At 44.4% G+C, this 12502-nt stretch overlaps 1 protein-coding gene across 1 annotated transcript in view; it reads left to right on the top strand.

Annotated features, from left to right (window-relative positions):
- The window catches only part of LOC108802657 (thyrotropin-releasing hormone receptor-like), a 44330-nt gene extending 40923 nt beyond the window's left edge, over window positions 1-3407 (top strand). Inside the window, exon 2 of the mRNA XM_018574518.1 lies at window positions 2917-3407. Within this exon, the coding sequence (XP_018430020.1) occupies window positions 2917-3327 (411 nt within the window). The 3' untranslated portion in view covers window positions 3328-3407. The remainder of the gene's footprint in view (window positions 1-2916) is intronic.
- Window positions 3408-12502: the final 9095 nt, after the last annotated feature.

Genomic DNA, 12502 nt, shown 5'->3' with positions numbered 1-12502 from the left:
TACTATATGCCTACTCAACTGTCTGCTGTATTGCAACCTAACCTATAGCATTACTATATGCCTACTCAACTGTCTGCTGTATTGCAACCTAACCTATAGCATTACTATATGCCTACTCAAATGTCTGCTGTATCGCAGCCTAACCTATAGCATTACTATATGCCTACTCAACTGTCCGCTGTATTGCAACCTAACCTATAGCATTACTATATGCCTACTCAACTGTCTGCTGTATTGCAACCTAACCTATAGCATTACTATATGCCTACTCAACTGTCTGTTGTACTGCAAATGAACCTATCTCAGAGCCGTATGCCTAATCACCTGTATGCTTGGTAACCGATTATACTGCATCATAGCTATATGCCTGCCTAAATCTGTCTTCCGTGTCACAAGGGGATATCATATATCTGTGGCCTCAAGCTAGTTGCTAGTCTAACCCATAATATAACCACCTGCTTCACCCTGAAGACCTACCTTAACGGTGAACGCAGGGGTCTTTGTGCTAAACGGGGTGTGATGTGAAGCAGCTCTCTCCAGGCCTTATCAAAACCTTGGGCATCGGAGGTAGAGCTGCGATCTGATACCCGTTCTAAAGCCAATTCCACAGCTGTGGTCCAAGGACCTTGTTCACCCCTGGGGGGTGGTATTACACATACAAACTTTTCAGCGTCATGGAGGGCCTACTGATGTACAAACTTTTCAGGATCATAGTGGTACTAAAAACATTTAAACCTTCCAGAGCCATGGTGGTCTCACAATCATATAAAAACTTTCCATGATCAAGGGAGTCCTATAAATGTACAAACTTTCCAGGGTCATATGAGCCCTACACATGTACATACTTTCCATGGTCATGTGAGTCCTACAAATGTGCAAACTTTCCAGGGTCACGGGAGTCATACAAATGTACATACTTTACATTGTCATGGGAGTCTTACAAGCTTACAAACTTTCCAGGGTCATATGAGCCCTACACATGTACATACTTTCCATGGTCATGGGAATGCTACAAATGTATATACTTTCCCTGGTCATGGTGGTCCTATAAGTGTACATACTTTCCATGGTCATGGGAGTCCTACAAATGTACAAACATTCCATAGTTATGGGAGTCCTACAAATGTACTTACTTTCCATAGTTATGGGAGTCCTACAAACATACAAACTTTCCATGGTCATGGGAGTCCCACAAATTTACAAACTGTCCATGGTCATGTGAGTCCTACAAATGTACAAACTTTCCATGGCCTTGTGATCCTACATACATGCCAACTTTTGCTAATCTGACCACAAACACCAGCATCAAGCAAACATTTTCCAATGCTTCTGGACACCGTTAATATCCCGAGAATGTCCCTCCCATTATTTGTAACTTCATGAAAATGGCATCTTGTGAAACTTAAAAGGAAGGAGACGCTGGGCTCCTATACTGTACCTCAGATACTAAACATTCGTGGGTAACTTTACTTTTTTGATGTTCCGGTACAGAATCACAGCTGTAGCATAGCAGCTAATTATTTCTGAGTCTTCATAGCTCATGTTCAAAGAGAAGAGATAACACAAGAAAATAATTTTAACGCCGCACAATATTAAACTTGTGATAAGAATTGTGGGATTGTGCAAAGAAATTCTAAAAGCTCAGCTATCAGCCTGGATAGTTAGAGGAACGTTTTATGTCATTTAAAAAGAAGGAGCAGAACAGACGTGATAGAAATGGCAATTTATAGAGACAAAAAATAGTATATATGTTCAAGAAACTCAAAAAAAAAAAATCTTCCAACCTGCATCTGCCAATATGCATTGCTCTGCTGACGCACAGGGCCCGTCCACTGATAAATAAGGACTGTTCTAAAACCCTTTAGGTTTTGTTTGTAACTATTAATAGTCCGTAATTATATATGCATGGCATTGAAGTATATACATACACATGGGGAAAGCCATGTTTGCTCATTACACGTGCAGGTTCTGCTTACTGCTTTTTAGAGCTACATAATGGTTGTGCCTTACTGCTCCTTCTACCCGAGAAAGTAATTGAGTCAGCTGACAGATTGAAAACAATGCACTTCTTGTGTGGCTGATAGTGATAAACCTGGGCTTGGTGCAAACCCATTTGACCCAAGTTCACATAAGCACATCCTGTGACCACCTCCCCTCCTTCCAGCCCAATCAGTTGCAGAGAGACGTATTCTGCCCCCCACAGCTGTACGTCACAAAGGGACGCCACATCTGCTACTGATTGGGCCCCCAAGGGGAGAGTGGTGGTCACAGTTTTTATCGGGTGAACTCAGGCGAACTGGGTTCACACCAAGCCCAGCCTCATCTCTAGTGGCTGATGTCTTCAATAGGTGTTAAGCAGAGAGGTTGTATGATAGTTACCCTATTCAACTTCATGTAACTAACCTCAAATTTCACATTTACCACAATAATACAATCAAAGGGCATGCATGTGAAAGTCACATCAATAAAAAACAATAAAAACATTTGCTTTACCCAGCGCCCAAGTCGCTTTAAGATAACCACCGCTAAAGGAACTCAAATTCTGCAAAATCCACACATTACATTCTTGTTAAGAGGAATATTGATGGAGAGTGCGTTTTCCCCATATGCCGCCTTTATGTAGCCTAAATCTGTCTTAATGAATTACACTGGATTCTAAGTCAGTACAGCCGTTCTCTGAGTAGGCCTTTATATGTTTCTCCCAGAGGGTTGACAATGGTAATCATTATAATACGATGAAAAGAAAAGTGAGGGCTACGTGGTCTTTTATTGAACACTGGGAACGTGGATTATGCCCTAAATGAACAAAGCTTGTGTGATCAATGTTTTAAACAAAGTTAACTGGAGTGTAAAAGTTGGTGTCAATATTGCCACTGAAGCCTTTGCACTAAGCTTGCCCGTTTGTCTCTCCGACAGGTCACCAAGATGTTGGCCGTCGTGGTCATCTTGTTTGCCCTCCTCTGGATGCCCTATCGTACCCTGGTGGTGGTGAACTCCTTCATGGATCCGCCTTATCTCAACGTCTGGTTCTTGCTCTTCTGCCGAATGTGCATCTACCTTAACAGCGCCATCAACCCCATTATCTACAACCTCATGTCTCAGAAGTTCAGGGCGGCCTTCAAGAACCTGTGCAAATGCGACCCGAAAAGGACAGAAAAGGCCGCCAAATACAACGTCCCCGTCTATTACAGCGTCATGAAAGACAGTTCGCACGACAGTCCCGACCATGACCTCACTGTCCAGGAGGACCTCAACGGCTTTCCGACTAAAAAAGTTAACTTCACGGAGAAGTGTATAGATACCACCAACTCCTACAGTGTGGCATAATGCTGTCTGTGATTGTATAAGATTCTAAATATTTCCACCCTCATATGTTGAAAGCAGTGTTGTAAAGTTAAGATTAAAGTGGACCTGTCTTTTATGGTGTAATTTTCCTAAGTCTTCTAAGGGGGTTCCATGTTTTGGGAACTCCTCTTACCCTTAACAATTGCAAGAGAGGAGTTCCAACTTTCTATCCTCCTGGAAAGAAAAAGTGAGATGCTCTGGATGAGATGCAACTTAAGACTCAGGAGGTCAATTTTTGATTACGGCTGAGTTTTTGGTCAGCCAAATGATCTAAATTATCTTGAGGGTGTTCCTCGAAACATGGAAATGCTCTTCGGCTTACCCTTAAAGGAGAACTATGAGGTGAGTGCTTTTCACTCACCTCATAGTTCTAGCCGACCCGTGACAATAAGACTTTCACAGGTCGGCTCAGTGGATCGGGAGGTGAGCGAACACATACCGGCGTTCACTCACCTCTCGATCCTGTCACGGCTCTCTGCCCTGACAGGGGAGGGGCTGGATTCCCCGATCCGCCAGCGCTGACTGGCGGAACGGACGGGGAGGGGGCGGGTACAGCTGGCTCTGCCTCTAGATAGGCAGAGCCAGCTGTCAGTCACGCAGCTGGGCGGATCCCGGCACAATTGTCAGGATCCGCTTCAGCTGCGGCATCTCAGTATACCGCGAGCTACAGCTCGCGGTATACTGAGCCTAGGGTGACGGGAGGACGCTAGTTTGTGTCCTCCCGTTACCCTAAGGAGAACTATGGGGGAAAGACTTAACCCCATAGTTCTCCTTTAACTCTAAGGCAAACCTCAACTAATAAAAAAAAGAGGCTCTAACCCTTACCCCCTCTTCTCTAACTGGGTTTCCTTACAATCTGTATCCCTGGTGAGGAGATGACCCTATACTTCTGTGCCAGTGACCACCTTCTCCAGAACATGAAGTGAAGAAATATCTCCCCAGTTACACAGTTAAATCTTTCCATTGTATCCAAAAGCAAAAAAAAGTCTATAGTCTCTCTTTATTGTGAACTTGATATGAAGGCATACGTCTCATTTCCTCTGGGCCTAATTAAATCACAGTAGGTGGTAAAAAATATGTTGCCCCAAGCTCCTCTTCATGTTTGGACGGGGAATATTTAATAAAACGCAATCAAATTGACCTCTATTAATAAAACAAAAACTGTTCTTCTCCTGGCTACTTTAAATATGAGCCTCGGCAATGAACTGAAAGTTCCCAACTGTCTGCATGCCAATGAAAAAAAGTTTCCAAAAAATAGCTGCCCTGGTGACAGGTCCACTTTAAGTGATGATAATTGTAAATATAAAACAGACGAGCTTGTAATTATTCGGTGGTGCCAAATTTCTACCTGTTTTGCCTGTTTAATGTGGTTTTTTTTTTTATTGACAGGGTATCACTTCAAGTGCTTATATGTATTTAACGTTCAGCTTGAGCCAGAATTGATATTTTGATTTTGCGTGGGCAGATTGAGTCACGCTCTCAGGGGAACCGGGGATGATTTATATTACCAATTGAATGGCTAGTTTGAAGCAATCGCTGCAGCAATTATAAACCAAGTGTTAGTAGAATGGTCATCTGATGGCATGTAGAGCTACAAATGATTAGGAGATTTGGAGACACCTTTTTATTGCATTGTGAGGAGAGGTGAAGACTCTAAATCCCACAAGAAGGTGTGGTCAGCAGAGTCACCGATATAAGATGCCAGTGTTTGCTTTAAACCACCAATGCCCACTCAAACATATCAATATCAGTCTTGGGTAAGCTGGTCATTATTGAAGGTTGAGCATTGCAGGCGAGCTTGCATTTAAAAGTTCTCTAAGGTTCTCCATATAAATGGGATCTCTACTCCAGATATGAAGCATACCTGACTAGCATAGATCTATGGTCTACATACATCAACAGCTACCCCCAACCTGGAGCTTCAACCTACTTCAGCTACCCAACTGATCACTTCTTCCAGGTCACGATCCTGGGTGGAGTCTCTGAGCAGATAGAAGTCATAATTGGTTGTTCAGGCAAAGGGAGCTAATCAGAGATGATCCTGGACCTGTTCCTGTGTCAAAAAAAGGCCTCTTATTAACCTTATTATTCTACTTACCTCTTGTTGCTGATTATTGCTTCCAGGTCTAGGTCCAACTACGGCAGAGGTCGTAGTTGGTTGCGCAGGCAAAAGGAGCCTATCAGATTATCCCGGACTTCTTCTTGTGTCAAAAATGGCCCCTTGTTAGCCTCATTAGTCTACGTACCCCCTGGGGCTTCAACCTACTTCATCTTCCCAAATGATCCTTGCTTTTGGGTCTGAGACTTGACTCTGGGTGGAGTCCCTGAGCAGACACAGGCCATAGTTGGTTGCTTAGTCAAAGGGAGCAAATCAGAGATGATCCTGGACCTGTTTTTGTGCTTTACTGCTCCATCTACCTGTGCAACTCATTCAGTCAGATTGACAGATTGAAAACAATACACTCCTTGTGTGGCTGATAGTGATGAGCCTGAGCTTGGTGCAAACCCATCGGACCCGAGTTCACATAAGCACACTCAAATCTGTGACCACCTCCCCTCCTTCCAGCTGCCACTGATTGGGCCCAGAGGGGAGAGTTGTCCATAAAATGGCCCCTTATTAGCCTCATTAGTCTACTTACATCCTGGAGTTTCACCTTACTTTAGCAAATGATCATTGCTTTTGGGTCTCCGCCTTGGCCCTGGATGGAGTCTCTGAGCAGGCAGAGGCCATAGTTGGTTGCTCAGGCAAAATGAGCCAATCAGATTATCATGGACTTGTCCTTGTGTCAAAAATAGCCCCTTGTTAGCCTCAATAGTCTACTTACCTCCTGCAGCTTCAACCTACTTCAGTTTCCCGATTATGTCACGCCTACTATAGTTCTGAGGTCGTGGATCACAACTGCGGTGGCTTCTCAGGCTGGAGTCCCTGGCGTCACTCTCAATCTCAGCGGAGAGTTTGGGACTCAAGCATCACAGCCACACGCAAAGTAATATTATGGTTCAGGCAGGGATATTACGTCATACCACCTTACACTAATATTCAGTAGTTAATATAGAGAAGAGTATATATTAGCATAGGCAACAAGGCACGATAACCTTAAAACTGGAGCACATGTATGTAGATCAAACAATAATTGAGAAATTCCTCACAGGAGGTATCAGCAACAGTCCACACATGTAAATTGCTTGTATGTAACAGTCAAGGATGGGCTGTTAGCACCAGGTTACTTGCGGTTTTATGATCTAGCACAGGGGTGCCCATTAGGTAGATCGCAAAGCGAACACTGGTAGATCGCGATCGGCTCACTGACCTGTGTCCTGTCCTCCCGCGGTGCTGGAGAATGTGTCAGACACCGCAGACGGGAAAGAGAGAGGAGACTTGGGAAGCTGCTGCAGTGGAGGTAAGAAAAGACAGACAGGAGAGAGACAGCAGAGAAAGTGAGAGAAGAGACAGCAGAGGGAGAGAAGAGACAGCAGATAGAAACAGAGGAGAGCACAAGGAGAGAGCATGAGGAGAGAGGGCCGGTTCACACCACAAAGGCTGTGTTCCAGAGTGTTCGGCATCTAGAACGCATTGGAAAGCAAGCCGGCCGGCTCCCTGCGTTCAGGGACGGGAGGGGGAGTGGAGGTGCATTGAAGTCAATGGCACCGCAGCCACGCCCCCCGCCCTCAGTGTGATCGCCCACACCCGGAACGCAGGCACAATAATGTCTGCGTTCCAATCCAGCACGATCTGCACAAATATGCAGCATGTTTGCAGATCACACTGGACCGGAACACAGGCACTAATGTGCCTGCATTCCTGGTGCGGCGATTGCACTGGGGGCATGGCTGCGGTGCATTGACTTCAATGCACCGCCACGCCCCCTCCCGCCCCTGAATGCAGGTGTTTTTTCGTTGGTAGATCTCATTGAGCTCGTCATTTCAAAAGTAGATCTCAAGATGAAAAATTGTAGGCGCCCCTGATCTAGCAGGAGCAGGTTTGCAGGAGAGTAGTCCAGTTCCAGATTGGTGGCAAAAGTACAGTGCTGGTTAGGGTCCCAGGAGATAGCAGGCGTTCTGACTTCAATAGTGGTTGCTATCTCAGCTGGAGCTTTAAATAGGGCCAGGAAGTGGGAGGAGCCGCTTGTCGGAGCGAAGCGACTTCTGCGTTCCATCGTGGAAGCCGCAGCGGAACCGTGATCCATGGGCGGAGGGTGCCGACGGTTACCGTTACAACTTATCATTGCTTCCAAGGTCTGAGCCTTGTCCCTGGGTGGAGTCCCTGAGCAGGCAGAGGTCATAGTTGGTTGCTCCGGCAAAAGGAGCCAATCAGATTATCCTGGACTTATTCTTGTGTCAAAAATGGTACCTCCTGGAGCTTCAATCTACTTCAGTTTCCCAAGTGATCATTGCTTTCAAGTCTGAGCCATGGCCCTGGGTGGAATCTCTGAGCAGGCAGAGGCCATAGTTGGTTGCTTAGGCAATATGAGCCAATCGGATTATCATGGACTTGTCTGTGTCAAAAAATGGCCTTTTCTTAGTCTCATTATTGTACTTAGCTCCATCTAGTGCCCATAATCTGGTATTAGATTACATTACATTCAACCTGAAAAGAAAATATACGAAGAGCGTTAGTTTTTGCCTCTTTTGCCTTCGCACAGAACTAATGCTCACAGGGATTCGCAACGTGAATGGCTCTGCAAATTGTTTATAAAGGGACCCCTGAATGAAATGAACTGAAGGGCCCTAAATGCACCCATAAAAAAAATCCCAATCTCTCTAAATAAAATTCAACTTAGCAGCCTAATTAGCACAACTGAGATTTTTGCTTTAACAAAATTTCGCCAATGGCAAAATCTGTCATTTTACAGGGAAATCAATTTTGCGGAAATCACTCCAATCATCCCCAATCGCAATGCTTGAGCTTCAATTACATGTAGAGTTTACGTACTATGCTTCAGTTCCCACTTCACTGTCCTTTTTAACAATCCTGATGGAGCATAGGAAAGGTGGCATAAGCCTTCTGTTTTCTCCCCCCTGTGCTCCGGATCTAAGTAGTGTGTCACCATGAAGCCAAATAGGATCAGCTAATAAAAAGCAGCCTGGGAGTCTTAGAATGACAGCTTCTGTCTGGGGCTTCACTCGCAGATATTTTGCTTTGTAAAGCCCCTTGGAGGATCCTTGCTGGAAAATATAAGCTTGCTTCTGTGATAGCAGACCTTCAATCGCGCACAGATCATCACCAGACTGTAGAAAGATGCCTTACTGGATTTCTAATGAAACATATTCCCGTGTCGGTTCTCATGCTCTGATTTCTTTGTAAATAATTTGTAAGAGATGACTTGTACATAGAATTCAAAGTGAACCTGTCCTGTACACTGAAACTGACAGACTACAAGAACTACCTTCATCATTAAAGTATATAGAAAGCCAAAGGGTTGTTTTTTTCTTTTCCTACGTTTGAATGGAGTAGGGAAAGGTGAGTTATGAATGGAGTAGGGGAGGGTGAGTTCTGAATGGAGTTGGGGAGGACGAGCTCTGAATGGAGTAGGGGAGGGTGAGTTCTGAATGGAGTAGAGGAGGACGAGCTCTGAATGGAGTAGGGGAGGGTGAGTTCTGAATGGAGTTGGGGAGGACGAGCTCTGAATGGAGTAGGGGAGGGTGAGTTCTGAATGGAGTAGAGGAGGACGAGCTCTGAATGGAGTAGGGAAAGGTGAGTTCTGAATGGAGTAGGGGAGGGTGAGTTCTGAATGGAGTAGGGGAGGACAAGCTCTGAATGGAGTAGGAGAGGACAAGCTCTGAATGGAGTAGGGGAGGACAAGCTCTGAATGGAGTAGGGGAGGGTTAGTTCTGAACGGAGTAGGGGAGGGTGAGCTCTGAACGGAGTAGGGGAGGGTGAGCTCTGAACGGAGTAGGGGAGGGTGAGCTCTGAACGGAGTAGGGGAGGGTGAGCTCTGAACGGAGTAGGGGAGGGTGAGCTCTGAACGGAGTAGGGGAGGGTGAGCTCTGAACGGAGTAGGGGAGGGTGAGCTCTGAATGGAGTAGGGAAGGGTGAGCTCTGAATGGAGTAGGGAAGGGTGAGCTCTGAATGGAGTAGGGAAGGGTGAGCTCTGAATGGAGTAGGGAAAGGTGAGCTCGGAATGAAGTAGGGAAAGGTGAGCCCGATATGAAGTAGGGAAAGGTGAGCTCTGAATGAAGTAGGGAAATAGGTGAGCTCGGAATGAAGTAGGGAAAGGTGAGCCCGATATGAAGTAGGGAAAGGTGAGCTCTGAATGAAGTAGGGAAAGGTGAGCTCTGAATGAAGTAGGGAAAGGTGAGCTCTGAATGGAGCAGGAAAGGGTCAGTTTTGAATCAAGTAGGGAAGCGTTAGTTTTCAATGGAGAAGGGCGTGTTTAAAATGAAGGAGGGAAGGGTCCATTTTGAACGGAGTAGGGAATGATGAAATTTGGATGAAGTGTGGAGGGTGAATTTTTCATGCTTTTTTTCAAGCTTCATTGTTTGTTTGTTTTTGTTTGCTTTAACCAATGAAAAGCTAGTTACTAGGAGGAGGAGACAGTTTTTAGGTACAAAAAACTAAGTCATATAAAATCACTTCCACATCTTGCTGCAAGGAAGAATTCTGGAAGACAAACTCAACTCGAACAAACAGAAAGCCTCCCTCGTCATTTGTCTAATCTGTCTGTGCTCCTGATTTTTTTTTTCTCCTTCAATAAACTTTATTTCTAGACATTTGCCCTGACTTCACCGTGACAACAGTCTGGTTTTCTAACTAGTATACACAGCTTACTATGAGGCTTGATTGTCCTAGTTTCCCACATCACAGGTAGCAACGCCTGCGGCGCGGATCCTATGCCTTCATTGACAGGGGCTCCTCCAGGGAGGGGAAAGTGGTTATGTGACCTGCTGAATGGGAAGGCATTTCAGAGATATTTTTACAAAAGACTTCACTATACAAATTAATTGCTTGTGGTGTGCCCTGTCCCAATGGGGTGGATATGTATACGAGTTTAAGTAACAGTTCCAGGTCTTGTCCCTCTCTCAGCCTGTAACTAAATAGTGAAAGGAAAAGCAGCAGACTGATGCTCTTGTCTCCTATCAGCATGTTTATTTGCTCAGGGAGGAGCACTGTGCACTGTGCAGAGGGCATGTTAGACTGCTGCAGACCCAGATCTCCGGGAGGGGCATATTTCAGTAAAAAGAAGAAGGCTTCAGCTCAGCTTTAAGAGCTGACTACAGACACCGGATGCCACTAGAGTCAGCCAGCCTGTGTTCACTATTCACTGCCTGGAGTTTCCCTTTATTAGTCCTTTTACCTCTAGGTTTGTGATGACAAACATAAAAACGTGTATGGAATCTTGAATTAGCAACTCACATTTTTGTATGCATGGGTGTTCTTTAATACTTCTTATGTGCTGTCCCTGCCATTACTGGGGGGAAAAAAAATCAAAGTAGTAAACATAAAAGTAAAATGTAAATCAAAACAAAAAACTGCAGAAAGAAAAGCCATAGAAAAAGCACATAAAGAAACCCACAGCGGAGATGAGCAGCTTGTGTTGAGGATTCATCTCCATTTCCCCCGGTTTTCATTGAGGATGCTTTGAAGCATAAAAGGAAAGCCGATATCTGCCACGTGGCGGCCACCCACCCACTAATTTTACCAAGATTAAATTCAAATGAAATCTTCAACAGATGACAAAATTGCTGGAAATTACTTGCAATTGAAGTAAGAGGCCGTCCTATTATCGCCGAACACTCTCTCCAACAAGCAATGCTAATTTCCCAGCGGAATTCAAGAGTTTCTTTTTTTATTTTTCAAAATGAAGACTACCCCAGTGTAGAAATAACCTACAACAGGGTTCTAAAATTCTGAACGAATCCCAAAATGCAGGAGGTAACCATGTGCTCCATGGCTTGCAATGCGATTCAGGGCACACCCTGCTCTATGCAGGCGCTCCTTCAACAATCATTGGAGGGTGAATACTGTTGCCGAATACTCCCAAGCGGAATACTCCAAAGCATTAAAAATGGCATATAAGGGATAAATCAATAATTCTACTATTTTTCAAAACACTGGTACTGCCTCATCTTGAATATGCAGCTCGGTTTTGCTCACCACTCCTCAGGAAAGATGTTCCTAAATTAGGAAGAAGTCAGTGAAGGGCAACAAAATGAATAAGAGCACTGGAAGACCTCAACTACAACGAACAATTACATAGATTACACTTATTTACTCTGGAGAAGAGGTGCTTAAGGAGGGGAAATGATCACAATGTACAAATATATCAAAGGTAACTATAGCAACTGTGTTGAGAAGAGTACACACGGCCACAATTTGAGGTCAGGAGGTTTAACCTTAGAAGGGGTTCTAGTATCAGAGCAGTGGAATTGTGGAACTCCCTTCCCCAGGTGGTGGAACTAGAGAGTGACAAAATCAAAAATATAGTACATATCGCTGTGGGGATTGTTAGAGACTCAAAAAAAAAAAACACACACACACGGGTTGAATTAGATGGGCATCTCTTTTCAACCTTGTCATCTAAGTAACTAATAAATCAGATTCCTGTTGGATGATGGTCATTTGGCTCACAACTAGCATTCTCAGAAGGACAGGTGCCTCTTCCTCTCGAAAAATAGAATTCTGGAATAGCCCATTTATTTTCTAAACTATAAAAATGCCCAAAAATACTATTTTGTAATGTGTATGTGTGATATAAGATTATAAATTGCATATCGGGGGCTCATGTGCTGTTTTTATTAGCGTTACAATTACAAGTCTTCTGTGGGATCTTTGAAAACTTGGACCACTCTTATCTACAAGCTTCCTGCTAGGGTTGAAGGTTGACCCACCACCTCCTTGCTTCCCCCATCACTATGGTCCACCAAGATGGAGATGCAAAGGGAAAAATCAGTCTTCCACAGCATAGGTACACATTAGAGCAAACCAAGTTATCTAATATCTTGTAGAAAGTAGGTGCAGGTATCTACACACACACTGTAACAGAGTCAAAGATGTTGATCGTTTGACATTAAAGTAGATGGACACCCAACCACTGAAATCTCATGTAAGCTCTCAAATGTTAATGTCCTTCCAAACGTCATTGTCAACATTTAAACTAATACCAGGTGAACCTGCCATAAATGTACTTGTTCAGGCACTTCCTGCTGCAGGAGATCA

Source organism: Nanorana parkeri, unplaced genomic scaffold, assembly GCF_000935625.1.
Source record: "Nanorana parkeri isolate BGI_ZX_2015 unplaced genomic scaffold, ASM93562v1 scaffold50, whole genome shotgun sequence".
NCBI lineage: Eukaryota > Metazoa > Chordata > Amphibia > Anura > Dicroglossidae > Nanorana > Nanorana parkeri.
This window is presented reverse-complemented; position numbering and strand designations above follow the sequence as displayed.